The sequence below is a fragment of the Manis pentadactyla genome, chromosome 10 (assembly GCF_030020395.1).
Source record: "Manis pentadactyla isolate mManPen7 chromosome 10, mManPen7.hap1, whole genome shotgun sequence".
In the NCBI taxonomy this organism is placed as follows: domain Eukaryota; kingdom Metazoa; phylum Chordata; class Mammalia; order Pholidota; family Manidae; genus Manis; species Manis pentadactyla.
In genome coordinates, this window is record NC_080028.1 from 77,462,155 (window position 1) to 77,476,928 (window position 14,774).

General features: G+C 45.3%; 1 protein-coding gene across 1 annotated transcript in view; it reads right to left on the reverse strand.

Moving 5' to 3' along the window:
* The window catches only part of LOC130679370 (bMERB domain-containing protein 1-like), a 38,699-nt gene that overhangs the window by 4,122 nt on the left and 19,803 nt on the right, over positions 1-14,774 (reverse strand). The window contains exons 3-4 of the mRNA XM_057487976.1: positions 3,946-4,019; positions 364-478 (exon numbers count right to left, since the gene is read on the reverse strand). Coding sequence (XP_057343959.1) covers positions 364-478; positions 3,946-4,019 — 189 coding nt within the window. The remainder of the gene's footprint in view (positions 1-363; positions 479-3,945; positions 4,020-14,774) is intronic.

Here is a 14,774-nt window from a genome sequence, read left to right on the forward strand (position 1 = left end):
GTTGTATGCTATGTGTGAGTGGTACATGTGGGTTGTATGTTAGGTATGGGTGGTGTGCATATATCGTTGCATATTATGTGCATCCATTGTGCTGTATGATCCTACTCTGAAGCAGAGACACATATCAATGATGCAGTAAATGTCTTCCTGGGGCTAGGGAGAGACCCTGGGGCAGAAAGCAGGCCATTACATGACTCAGCCTCTGTTGGTTCACTGAGCTGGGAAACACCTGATCCTATACCTTTAAGTCACCCTAGACACCTGTGCTTCCACAAGGTACATGGTACGTATCAGAAAACAAGTCACCTGAGTTCTGCTTAGGGTCACCAGAGGCAAAATTATGGGGACACGTAGCCTACTCACCTTAACCATTCCACCTCTGCATCGTCCACCAGGAAGTCTCTCTTCTGCACCAGTTTGTGGATCTTCTGGATTAGCTCATCCTCTCTCTGCTTCTGTGGCTTGGTTTTTTCTTTTTCTGGGAAGAAGAAAACATCAACAAAGAAACAGTTGAATGGAACTGTTGAAAGCCCTTGAGTCTGAGGGGTCAGGGTTGGAATCCTAGCTCTACCATTTTACTCGCTTGGTGAACTTGGAGAAGCAACTTGACCTCTTTGAGCCTCAGTTCCTTCTTCCATAAAATACACATAATGAGGCTTAAAGGTCATGATATTAGTAAATGGCTTAGCGTAGAGCTTGGCCTGTGGTGAGTGCTCAGCAAATGGTAATGATGCAGCCTGGGGGTCAGAATGCCAAAGAGAAAACAGGAGAGCCAGGGCTGGACATACGGATTGAGAAAATGAGGAGGGCCAAAACAAACCCACTTTGGGCAGACCCCTCTGTTCAGACCACTGATAAAGATAGCAAATGTGGGGCATATTGTCTACAGGCACCACCCACCCACCTCCAGGCTGTACACACCTGTGTGTATGTACCACCACTTGCTTGATGAGGTGACTCCTTTGCTTGCCAATATCACCCACCTACTTGTCAATGAGAGCTGCCAGTTTTCCAGCTTTACCCCTGCTTGCTCCCATCACACATCTGATTCCTAAAATCTCCACGTGCTTGCCAGTGTAACCCTCCAACTTGTTTCTCATGTCCTCCAGGACACCTCCACAGCCCAGGCCATCTCTGCTATGGCCTCCTGATGGTCTTCCTGGCCGATGGCCCCCTGTCACACTGTGAGTCCTCGCTGTAGAATCAGACAATCGTGCTTTGATGCCCCAGCCTCTCCTCTCCCTAGCTGTGTGGTTCTGGACACATTCCTCAGCCTCTCTGAGCACGTGATCTCCCAGCACATAACATGAGGCTGTTGCAAGTGTTCAGCCAAGTCAAAACTAGGCTCATTGCCCGGCACATAGTAATGGCTCATGAATAGTCAGCTGCTCTTATTATAATGCCCTCCAAATTAAATATTCACAGAAACATGTACTAAAGAAAGAAATACTTAGTAATGAAGGAAAAGCAAATCTCATAGCATAAGTGTGTGAACAGTAAGTGTTTCATAGATGGCCATTGTTATGGTTATATTTGTATTCCCACGAGCTTTGCATTTTCCTTTATTTGAGGTTTCTCAATGTTAGCACTATTGGCATTTGAGACTGGATGGTTCTTTGTGGTGGCGGCCATCCTGTGCACTGTGGGAGGTTTAGCAGCATCCCTGGCTTCTACCCACTAGATATGAGTAGCCCCCCACCCAGGCTATGACAACCAAAAATGCCTTGACATTGCCCAATATCCCCTGGGGCACAAAGTCAACCCTGGTTGAGAACCACTAGGTTAATCCTTTCCCACAACACTAGAAAGGAGACACTATTTTTATATCCAAGGAGCGGGTGGGAAAACCTCTGCAGCCAGGTCTCGGCATCCCGGCTCTGAGGTGGGGGTGGTGGCAGTGGAGGTGGCATGTGACATCTGGGCTTGTCCTTGAGAAGCCCTTGGGGCAGAGAAGTTCCCACACCTCCTCTCTGATCACACTGACCATCAGGGAGCCTGTAGGTTATTTTCTGACCCTGGCTGGAGAAACAAGATTCTCTTGATTTTCTTCAGTGTTGTCTTTCCTTAATATTTTTATTGATGTGTTGCTGGAAGCATCATTTTTTTACCCTAAACTCAGCTAAATCCATCCAGAAACTTGGCCCAGAAGTTACACAAAAAGACTCCCAATAAGGTGGGAGAGGCAAGTAGGAACACAGAAGAAAGAAAATTGAAATACCTGATTTTCTGCACCAAGGTGATTGAGGTGAAGTGGTTTCCAGGGAATCAGTGTGACTGGTGTTAAGGACCCAGGCTTTGCTGCTAACTGGCCCTATGACCTGTGAGAACCCAGTTTCTCAGCAGGACAGTCAATGGCATTTTGGGCAGGACACCTTCCCTAGGACTGTCCCCACACTGCAGCTTTAGCATCCCTTACTTCTGCCCATTAAGTATCAGTACTGATCTTGTCTTTATTTGAACTTCGGGTATTTTGTTCATTGCAGATTTTTTTTGCATCCATTTTGATATTTTAAATATTGCACTGAAATATTGTTTATCCTGATGACTGGATTTTCTATGTTTCCGCCGAGTGCCTTGTTTTTCTCCTCACCGTCATCCCAGTCCTGGTCAGTCATGCAGCCCAGTGACTGTGCCAACCTCAGACCTACTCCCACCCATTTCCACCAGTGCTCTAGAGGCTGCTGAACATCCCAGTGCATAGGACAGCCCCCACAACAGAATGACCCAGCCCCAAATGTTTCTGGTGTCCCTGTTCTAAAGCATACTGTGTTGTATTTGCAGCTCAGTAAGAGCTACCACTTACCAGAACCCACTGTGTGCCAGGCCATCTCCTTCTACCACCTGTGAGCACCTTAGAATAGGGAATCAGTTCCCTTCATCACTGTATGCCCAGCACCTAGCTCAGGCCTTGCAGTAGCGCAGCTGCTTGGAACGTACTTATTGAAAGGGTAGAATGGCAAAAAATGTTCAAGTAAAGGCCAGCGGGGGTGCTTGTCTCGCCTGTGTTGTTCTTTGCTAAGGCCAAGGCAATATTCTTGAGATGGAGTTGTGTGTGTTCATTAATAAACCTTCCCTTAGCACCTACCAGGCCCTCATTCCTGCCCTCAGGGAGCATGGAGTCTACAGAGGAATCCAAATGAGTCAAAATTATTTGGTAAGTAATTGATAAGAGTGAGCCCCCCCAGAGGGTACCTAACCCAGCCTGGATGGGCAGGGAAGGCTTGCTTAGGAGAAAGGACCAATAAACGACCACCTGAAGGGTGGGTAGAAATTGGTTTGGTTAATGATAACAATAAGAATACCAATAATCAATGAAGCACTTCCTATAGGAGGGGAGCTGTGCTAAGCACTTACATGTTTTCCCCTCATCAACCCTGCAACCACCTTGTGAGGCAGATACCACTACTGTCCCAGCTGACAGATGAAGAAATTGAGTTTTAATGAAGTAACTAACCCAAGGTCATGTCATTAGTAAGCAACGGATCTAGGTTTGACTCCAAAGTCATAGTCAAAACTCTGTAAGCACCATACTCTGTTTGTTCCCAAACAGGGTAATAATAGTGATAATTGGTAATATTTACTGGACTCTCACTTTGGACCAGATATCAAGCTAAGTACATAGCTTGCTTTGTTCCCTTTATCACAATGAGATTTATGCCTAGTAGTACTATTTCTATGACTACTCCACGCTTAGAGGAGGGGAATTTGAGGCCCAGGGAAATAAAGTGACTTGCCTGAGGTCAAGGAGGTGGCCAGAATAAGGACTTGAACCTGGGTCTGCCTGACTGGAGTTGTATTTGAACTATGTGATCAGAGAGCACCATATTGCAAGAATGAGGTCACATTAGAAGAGATGGACTCTGCCGTCCAGACCTAAGGGGTACATCCGGGCCAGCTGGAGGCTCTGAGCAGCTGCCTAACTGAGGTGGAGACCCAAATGGTTACCTGGGATGGCCACCAAGTTCTGCAGCTCCTGCTTCAGGTCCATGATGTCATTGCAAAGCTGGATGTCATCCATCCTGGGGAAACAGGACACCACACAACAGCAGGTTACACTGATGGAACATTCTATACCCTGAGTGCCACCCCGCTTTAAACCAAGAGTTTGTAGGACTGGCTGTCTTTGGTGAAGGTCACACATGCTCCTTATAGAAGTTTTCCCTTGAAGGAAGAAAAACCAAAACTCCCCATTATCCCACTACATAGAAATGATCAATCAGTATTAATCAGTCCTTGATAGAGTCCCTCCAGGCTTCACATCCTAGCTTCTGTTTGCTCATATGAGCGAGCTCATGTTTCAGGGTCCGTGTTTTATCAGCTATGTTAAAAAATGTTAGATATTACAGAAATAGACATTACAGAGAATATCCCCCTCCATCCTTTAGAGAAAACCATTGTGAATGGTTTGGCATATGTTTATGCTTATACTAGCATATATGACATCATTGTTACACAAAAACATTTTTGCAATTTTTTTTAACTTAATGATATACTTGGACATCTTTCCACATTGGTACCTGTGAATCTCATTTTGAATGGCTGCATAGTATTCCATTATTATGATATACACTGTATATGTTGATCACAGATTAACTATTCCTCTATTGTTAAACATCTGGATTGTTTCCTAATGCATTTCTGGGATAAATTCCTAGAAATAAATCCCTAGAAATGCAATCACAGGGTCAAGTGACATGAACACTTGCATTTTAATAGGAACTTCCAAATTGCCCTCTGGAAGGGCTGTGCATGATATTCCCACTAACCATGGGAGAGGCTGTTCATCACTATAATCTCAGTAATTGGGCTGCATGTACAATTTTGCATTATGTACTATAGTTTAATGTGTATGTGCTTCAATATTAACTCATCTTACTGTAAGCAATATTTGCAATTGCTGCCTGAAATTTCACCAAGTCAATTTATCAAGGCTGTTTTAATTATGCCCTTGATTACCTAAGTGGGTTCTTCAGACTGTTTTAGCCTCTGCAGGATGAATATGGATTCATAATAAGGCTTTATCTTCATGTGGGATTATTTGGGATGAGGGGCTATAAATTCTCAGAAGTGGAACCACTGAGTACACAGGGCTTGACATGTCTATAGCCATTGAAACATAGTTTCAAATTGCTTCCCCATGAGGGCAGTGTGTGTGTGTGTGTGTGTGTGTGTGTGTGTGTGTGTGTGTGTGTGTGTGTATGTGTGTGTGCAAGGGCATGTGTGTGCCTTCATTTTGCACATGTTTGTTGAGCATTTATGTCCATCACTTTCTGCTCTCATGAGCTGAAATTTAGGTTAGGGGTGGGGACACAGGTGAACACGAATACAATAGAATGTCAAGAAGCTCTGAATGCAGGCTGGGGATGGAGCAGTCAGTCACTTCCCAGGAAGTAACACAGGGAAGCATTCATCTTTTCAAAGGACCCTACTGAGTCCACACAGCAAGTGGGAGTGGGACCAGGACTAGAAACTGACTTAGATCTGAGTCCACTGACCTTTCTGTCTCCTTCCGCAGCGTCCTCATCAAGAACCTGGTCTGCTGCCTCCGTTCAGATGTGCCACCCACAGACCAGCTTGGGGCCGCCTGCCATTTGCTGGCCAAGAGCTACCCATGTTACCCACTCCAATGCCAGCATCCCAGCTCCAGGACAAGCAGCGGAACTCAAAGCATTTGTCAAGCCCTGCCCTGGAATGTCCTAGCAGGTGGCAGCTGCCTCCAGTGAGACTGGAGGCCTTGCCAGAAGGGCACAAACTGTTCCCATGGGTTCCTATCTGCAATCATTCAACTGGAAAGGCTCTGGAATCCTTTCCACATCTAGCACAGAAATGAGGCCACACCAGTGGCTCTTAGCAAAGGCAGTTTTGTTCCCCAGGTACCTCTGGCAAAACTATAGTTGGTTGTCACCACTGGGTGTTGGGGTGAGTGCTACTGGCATCGACCAGGTGGAGGCCAGGAATGCTGCTGAACATCTTGAAATGCACAGGTCAGCCCCCCTCCTTAGCGAATTATCTGGTCCACAATGTCAAACATGCTGAAGTGGAGAAATCTTGGGTTATAGCCACCGAACTGATCCAAGTACCTGATTGATTAATGTCAATAATTTTTGAAAGGTGAAAGAAGGAAAGATGGCGAAAGGAATAAAAGAGAGGCAGGGAGTGGTTAGAAACAAGAATATTGGCATGGAACTGCTCTAATTCAAAGGGGCCACATGCTGGGGGTTTAACTTCTCTGAGTCCCATTTTCCTCATCTTTAATATGGGAATGATGATGGTACTACTTCCTAGGATTATCGCATTCCAGTGATGAGCACATGCCTGGGACATACACAGTAAAATGCTCAGCAAATGGTATTGCCTATGATCACTAGCTGTAAGGAAGAAGCAGGGAGAAAAAGAAAGAGAAAATGCCACTGGGCAAGCAGTTGATCTGACAAGTGGACCTAATGTGTTCAACCTTAAATAAATAAAAACACACACACCTTTATCAATTACATGCCTCTTGATAAAAGTGTTAAAATAACATGCTTATTGGATTGTAGAACACATCCCAGATCACTGCAGACATTTTGGAAAATACAAACAAGTATGGAGAAGGAACTGAAAATTAAGCACACATGACCTTGCCTGGAGGGCTGTGGTACAGTTCACGCCAGTCCTCTTCATGTAATTCAGATGTGGTGGGCTTGCCCTGGGGGGCCTTGGCCGTCACCCTCTGTCCATCTCAAAACTGTGCTCAGCATGATTTTGAGTCCTGAGACTGTCCGGTTTTAGCCCTGAAAGTCTTATGTCCTAGAAAAACCCTCAGTCCCAGGCAAATAGAAGCCATTGGTCCAGCTAGATTCAAGGCACTATGAATCAGATGTCCTGTTACTTGCCACTGAAGACATCTTTGTAGATACATGTGCATGGGTATGTGCATTTTTAATAAAAGCAGGAGCAAACATATATACACCCTGCTCATGGCGAGCATTATGTTGTGATGGATCTCCAGTGCCACAAATAATATTGCTCGGAAAACATTTAAATAGTTCACGAAGCGCACTTTTGAAGCTCAGCTGGAACTTCGAATTAGCCACATTTATCCAGTTCTCTGCATGTGTAGTGCTGAACCCTGGAAAGCAAACAACCGCTGCCAGCTGGTTCTGGAGAGAGGTGGCATCTCCAAGAACTGGATTAAATGCAGGAAGGGGAGGAAAGACAGCCCGCGTCATTCTGCATCTCAGCCTTTCACACTGGGACGATGGATAAGATTGGTCATTTTACCGGCTTGGGTGGGGAGAGGTGATCAGGCTGTGTCAGAACAATGGCGCTGCTGCTTTACAAAATTTCTTTGAAAATGACATGGTCCTGGAGCCTAATGGAAACCCAGCAGAGACCACAGTGTGGAGGCAGAAGCAGATTGACAGGGGAAAGGGTTGACTCGTTAAAATAAAATTTACTTGGTTCCTTCTGTAAGTCATGGAGGAGGAGCGCTGATCTGGGATGTGGAGCCTGGATCTGAATCCTCTGTGACTAAGAAAAACTGTATTTCTATGCGCTCTATGCTGCCGTCACCAAATGTGTGGGTTTTTCAAGCAATTCTCCAATTCTTGGTGGACACCAACTGGGTGTCCTACTGAGACAGGGGACCATGGGTTTAGACAGACTAGGGTGAGGGCCTCCAGAAAAGGCAAGGCAAGATAATTACAGTCAGAGCAGTGTAACAATATGCAAGGAAACTCCCTGCCAAAACTCCGGGTTAAGCATTAAGCTCTGGAGTCGTTCTTCAGTGATATCAGTTAATATTCCCCAGATAAAGGAAAGTATCCCAGCATAGCCCATGTTTTTATTATGCTAATCATTTATAATCATATGTAAGATTCACTTTAGCATGCTAAAAGGCCCAGGACTTTGTGCTGTTTTTCCTCCTTTAGACCTGATCATGTGATTTGCAACCTGGGCAATTAATAATGGCAAACAAGCCCAGCCATAAACAACATAGCAAAAGCGAGAAAGAGTCTATGTTAGATTGCCCTTAAATTCTTGGCAAACAGACAGTAACTCAGCCCACCTTGAGGGCAGGGCAGGCAGTCTTGATTGATGATTGATATGCTCCCAGACCGAAAAGCTATTATTCTGGGAAAGAAATCTGCAATAAATTTCTTATGTTAATTTTGCAAAATTATCGGGTAGACTGATAAGAAAAAAGACTTAATGTCTCCTCAAGGCTGAACATTTTAAGACCACTTAACATGTCCACACCCCCAGCCCTTTATCACATTATAAAACCCCTAGACAGTACACAACCACGGACTCTCTTGTCCCCTCCTGACTTAAGCCAGGAGCTCTTTCCTCTTACTTTATCTCTAAATAAAAACCTCTCACTTGCTATCCCACTTTGAGTGTTCATGAAGTTCAGTCTTCCACTCTGTGAACAAGAACCCCAGCATCACTACCATTTAACTCAGTTTGATACTTACTGCCTGGAGTTAGCACAGACATCACGGGTTAAGGCCTCAGTCCCATGCTTCAGACACCAATTGCAAGTTCAGACCACCTGTACTTCTAGCCAACTGTCTATAAATCAGAGATTCCCATGATCTCCTCTTCGGTTCAATAGTTTGCTAGAACTACTCATAAAACTCAGGAAAACATTTGCTGGCTTATCATAAAGGACACAGATGAGCAGCCGGATGAAAAGTTACATGGGGCAAGGTATGGGGAAGGGGTCTGGAGCTTCTGTGCCCTGTCCAGACCTGTCACCTTGCAGCACCTCCATGCGTCCACCAACCTGGACGTTTCCCAAACATACTTTAGGGCTTTTTATGAGGCTTCATCAAGTAAGCACGATGGATTATTAAGTCAACCTCCAGCTTCTCTCCCCTCCCCGTAGAATTGGGGTGGGGGTAGCTAACACTGAAAGTTGCAAGCTTCTAACTCTTATCACACTGGAAAGCCATGTTATTAGAAGCTCTTGTGTCCAGAACCAGGGTCCAGGACCAAAGAGTAGGACAAAGAAGTTCCCAGCACACCTATCAGGAAATTACAAGAGTTTAGCAGCTCTGTGCCATAAACTGGGGACAAAGACCAAATATATTTATTACACCACAGTGACTTTAGGCAAATCATTCCTCAACCCAGACCTGTTTCCTCAAGTATAAAATGAGGGGTTTCCATGATCCCTGGAGCCCTTTCTGCTAGCACATAGAGGAAACCACACGCTAGTCCAGCCAGATGTGGGTGCAGATCTCAGCTCCTTTCTTTACTGGCTGTACGATGTCGGCAACTCCCCCCTCTGAGACTGTTTTAGGTCTCAGTGCCTTCGCTTTTGAGAAGAAGGAGTAATTCCTTTGTCTTGAGGTGGGGTAGGGATCCCAGTGCTTGGCACATGCACAGCAGATGCTTGGGAAAGGCTACTTCCATCCCCCTTCCACCTTGGGTAGGAGGTGAACAGCTAGCTGACAGCTGGCAGAAACTCCTGAAAAATCTTAGCCAACATTCCTGCATCAAAGAATGAGCCTCACTTTTCGCGTGCTACTTCAAGTTCCTCAACTCTAATGGTGCCGAGAGTGTGTGCATTTGTTTAGCGTTCTTGGATTAATGAGCTCAAGTGCTATCCCTGGGCAGAATAAATATTGAGCCATTTCCAGTGAGCCCCTGAGCTCAGCCATCTCTCAGCATCATGCTGGGGACCAAGGGACCAGAGAGGTTCCTGCCACCAGTTCAGGTGACACATCTATGTGGGACAAGGGATGCCTTGTGACACATCACTGAGGATCCCACTGCCCGTTCTCTCCCTGTGGCACCATTAATGGCCTGCATGTTACCTGGCTTCTCCCTTGGTTAAAACCACACTCTCATTCCTGGATGTGATGCTCTGCGCCCTAAAAAATGTCACCTCCCTCAAGCACAGATTACTCCCCCAGGGGTTTTCTAGAATGTCTCTGTTTAATTTAAAGATCAGTAATACTGAAAAGCTCATCAAGCTGAACGCTTGGGGTCTGTGTCCTTTCTGTGTGTACGTGACATGTCAATTAAGAGTCTACCTGAAAAATTACTAACAATATTGTTTCGTTTTGTTTCAGACCTAAAGGGGTACCTTTGGTCTTCTTTAAAAAAAAAAGAGAGAAAAGAAATATATATATTTTTTCCCTAAAGACAGTCTCCTGGTAAAAAAATGTCAAGCAATACAGAAGTATAATTGTAGCTGACATTATTAATGTGTTTGTAAGTATTGGTGCCTGGCTCTAGGCTAAGAATTTTCCACAAATCATCTCAATTAACTCTTGCAGCAACTCTGTGAGCTGAGTATTATTATTATCATCCCTCAGAAGGTGTCAGGAACTTGCTCAAGGTCATAGAGTAAGTGATAGGCAGTCTGATCTCACAACTGGGAATATGAAAATCCCACCCCACGTGGAGCATCGAGTTCAGATAAGACAGAGCTCAGAGTAGTTTGGGGGAAAGCTTCCCAGCTTGAGATGTCACAAGACAGACACAACTCGGACGGTCCAGGAGAGGGGTGCCAGGCACTCAGGCAAAGGGGGCAGCTCAGTCAAATGTTGATGCTAGAAAGGGGTGTGGTGTCCCTGGGTATGTGACAGGGAAGCGTGGGCCTGAGTGGGACATATGGGTGACATACAAATTGTGGGTTGTGAAGGACTTGACATGGGAGCCATCTTAGGCTCTAGAGTGAGAGCATGGCTCGGCACTGAAGGACAGTGTGGCAGACGTGGTGATGAGTATGTGCACAGCAAGAGGGAAGAGTACCCTCACTGTGCCCTTTCTGTGTAATGTGTTCAAGAGACTTCCTGGAGGATGTGTTTACTCATGAATATTCAGCACAGTCAACAGACGACAGCCCATGGGCCCAATCTGGCCCACTTTCTGCTTTGGTACAACTCATGGGTAAGAATGGTCTTTACATTTTTAAATGGTTGGGGAAAAAAATCAAAAGAGGAAGAATATTTCTGGACACATGAAAATTGAATGAAATCCAAAGTTTAGTGTCTGTCGATAGCTTTATTAGAACACAGCCATGCCCACTCATTTTTGTATTGTCTGTGACTGCTTTTGCACTCTAACAGCAGAGTTAACGGTAACAGAGATGGTGTTAAGGCCCGCAAAGTCTAAAATGTTTACCAGTTGGCCCTTTGTAGAAAAATGTTGTTGGGTTCTGATCTTCAGAAAGAACCATGGGAAATTATCAGAGACGAACCACCGGGAACTGGGCTGCTCCCAGCGCCTGTAAGGTGGGCCAATAGATTCCTGCAGGCGCCTGCTAAGGCGACCTGGCAGTGTCTGTGAGAGCGTTTGTCCTTTCTTACATCCTTTGCTTTGCTGAAGGAGGTATTCAGTTTTCTGATTTCATTTCTTATTTTCTACTTTTATCCCCCAAACTCTTGCCACGTTACTGCCTAGACTGAGACACATAAATTGTCCCCGTGAGTGGTGCAGCAAGCTATGAAGGGAAGACAGGTTCTGGCCCTTGGTTTCCCCTAATTCTCGCCCTGACGCCCTTGGTCCAGTGGCCCACAAAGAATTAAACATTTGGACAAAGATTAAGCTCCAAACCCTAGGAATGGGGGTAAGATGGAGGAGGAGGGGGAAGGAAAAAGAAGAGAGGGGATAAAAAGAAACACCACGAATGCCCAATAACAGGACATTGGTTACATATATAATTTTCACACTCCACAAGGAAAACTCAGCGGTCATTTAGAATTTTTTTTCTCAAGAAGACCCCTTGAGAAAACACAGCCAACATGGAACGGTAAGGTGATGGGGTTGCCACATTTAGCAAACAAAAACACAGGGCACCCAGTTATATTTGAATTTCAGATAAATACCAAGTAATTTTTAGTCTAAGGAACCCTCATGCAATATTTGGATCCACTGTTTATCTGAACTTCAGATCTAGCCATGTGCCCTGTGTTTTCTCTGGCAGTCCTATAAGAAGAGGGAGGCCGATACTAATCAGCCCTTAGCCCAGGGGGCTGAGTTTGGGCTGGGGGAGGAGGGAAGTCCTCTGCAGCCTGCAGTACTTAGAATAATGGTCATGTCTCCCAGCCTGAGCCCTCTCCACTCCCACTGGAGAGCCCTCTGCAGACAAGTTCCTCCGGGTCACCCATAAAAATAAAAGTTTATTTACTAGCAAACTGAATTTATTTGGGGGTAGGCCGAGGAATTACAATTTGGGGCAAGGAAACTACGTCTAACCATAGACTTTTATTAGGTTTTTAGGAGGAGGTGTGAAGAGTGTAATTTTGTACAAAGCCTCATTGGAAAAGAACAGGAGTTCAAGGTTGCAGAGGTTTCTCATTGGCTGCAAGCAGGGGTTGGTGCCTTATTGCTGGGGCAGGGACGGACCTTCCTCCTTTTTCTTAAAAGCATTAGATAAAATTCCTACGTGAAAAGTGTCCTCCCTTGTCAAGATAAGAACCATCTCCCTTCTACCTGCTGAATTAAAGGGCCGCAGCGACGGAACGTGCGTGAGAGCGCCCCCTGCAGGGCTTCCCAAGTCCGTTTCAAATGAAGTTAACTCCAACTCATTTTCACGCCAGCGATACGGGGCTTTGAGAAGCCAGAATCGAAAAGCCCCAAGGAGAAATACTTGGCCAATGGACTGATGGGAATAGAAAATTGCAGACAATTTGGAAACATATGTGAAGGGCCCTGCAAACATTTAAACCCTTTAATTTAGTGCTTCCATTTCTAGGATGTCATCCTCAGGAGATAGTGAAGGGTAACACAAAGACTTAGCTGTGATTATGTGCAATACAGCCTTGTTTGCAACAGCAAATAAAACTGAAAGCAGCTGAAATGTCCAATAGTAACAGGACCGCCACAAATAAATTATGGGACATATACAGAATGGCATTCTACACAGGCATTAAAAACGATGCTCATAAGAGATGTTATTTGTAAAAGAGAATAGACCATACTTAAAAAATGGTTATTAAGGAATGTCAGGATCCAATTTTGTGAAGTACAGATGTATAGAAAAAAGGAAGACTCCATACAGAATGTCAGAATGATTTTTTTGAAGGAATTTCTATTTCCTTTATTTGCTTCTTTAATTAACTAATTAATCAATTAATTTTTACCATATGCATGTATTTGTCTGATACGGATGTGGTCATAGGAGACACTTGGTATGATAGGTGAATGCTATTTAAAGTTTTTTGCTTTTTGTTTTAAATTACTGGGGGCCACCTCATTCTTTGGAGGTGAACATGGCCAACCTTGGGTCACTAGAGCTACAGCAGAAGCCCCTGTAGCCCCTTACTCATCAGTCGTATCTCTAGCCATAGAGCTCCCATTCCACACTAGCAGGCCATCTCCATGCCTGTGTGAATCCTGACCTGCATCCTTCAAGCCTTTGCCCCCTTCAAGTCTTTCCCTGCTCAGAAGACCTTTGTCTCAGACTAATTCCCATGCAGCCTTCAAGACAGCCCAGCTTCTCTTTCTGGAACCTTACTGATGCTCCCAGGCTGAATCAGGTCCTCTTCCTTCCTGCCTGCCACAGCCCCCTTGTCATAACACAGCTCATCGCCCTGACAGCCATCTAGGCACTTGTGTTTCCCCCTAAATAGACTCGGTGCCTGTTAGGGGGCTTTGCCTCTTCCCTCTGTGGTTCTAAGCGCATCACCCACTCCTGACACATCACAGTAAATGCGTGATGAGGAAGGGAAGGCAAGCTGGCAGGCAGGCACAGAGGAATACACACCAGCCTGGATTTTTATTGAAACAAGGCCTCAAGTCTGCAAGTGCCAGTGGAAAATTTTCAAATCCCATGATAGAGACCCCGTGAGGGCAACAGCATCTATCAAAGGCAGTGAGTCACCCCAGGGAAATCCAATTAAACATGCGCATTTCAAGTGATCCTGCTTTGCATTCTGTTTTCAATACATTTCTATTCTGAGTCCTCTCACCATTTGGACCCTCCAGGGCCTTCCATTCTCTGATACCTGCTGAGCTCTGGCACTCCTCTCCCAACCCTTCCCTCCTGCCCCCCACGTCCATCCCTCTCTCAGGCTAATACAGTACTAACTGAAGTTAACACTCATTTGAGGACTTGACCGTCAGGGACTGGACCCAGCACCATCTCATTTAATCCTCACAAGTTATAGTCTAGGTATTATCATTCTCAACTTGATAGAAGGCTCAGAGAGGTTAAGTAAATCACCCAAGATCACACAGCTGGCAAGGGATGAAGGCTAGATTTGAAAGAAGACAGTCTGACTCCAGAGCCCTAAAAACTGCCACTGTAACAAACTGGCTAGAAATGCCACCCACAGACACCCAGCTGTCCCCTTCTGCCCCAGTACCTCCATGCTCTGCCCCATCCTTGCAGTCAGGAGCCTTCCAAAATGCTTTCAACCAGTGACAGTTCCAAGATGTGGGCTTTCTTGGGGTCCCCTTCCCATAAGCCCACAAAATCACCTTGATGTTTTAAACATATGTTTGAGATGAGCAATAGAACATTTCCCCCAATTTTGTGTGAGTAAAAGTAAAAACCCTGGTAGGAAACCATGCTATTTTTATTGATCTGTGCCACTCAACCTCAGTAAAAACCGTGGGCCTGTCACTGCCAATGCAGCTTTCAGATAAATCCCCTGATCCCTCCTTCTGACTAGATGGCTGTCCCTGGGCCCCTCCTGTACAAGAATTCCACAGTTGTCATTCCTTTCAGCTGAAGATCTAAAGACTGAAGGGGAAAAAAATCCTTAGAAACCATCTCCAAGCCCCAAACCCAGGAAAGGTCCTGCCCCCCACTCACTGCCAGTTTCTGTCCA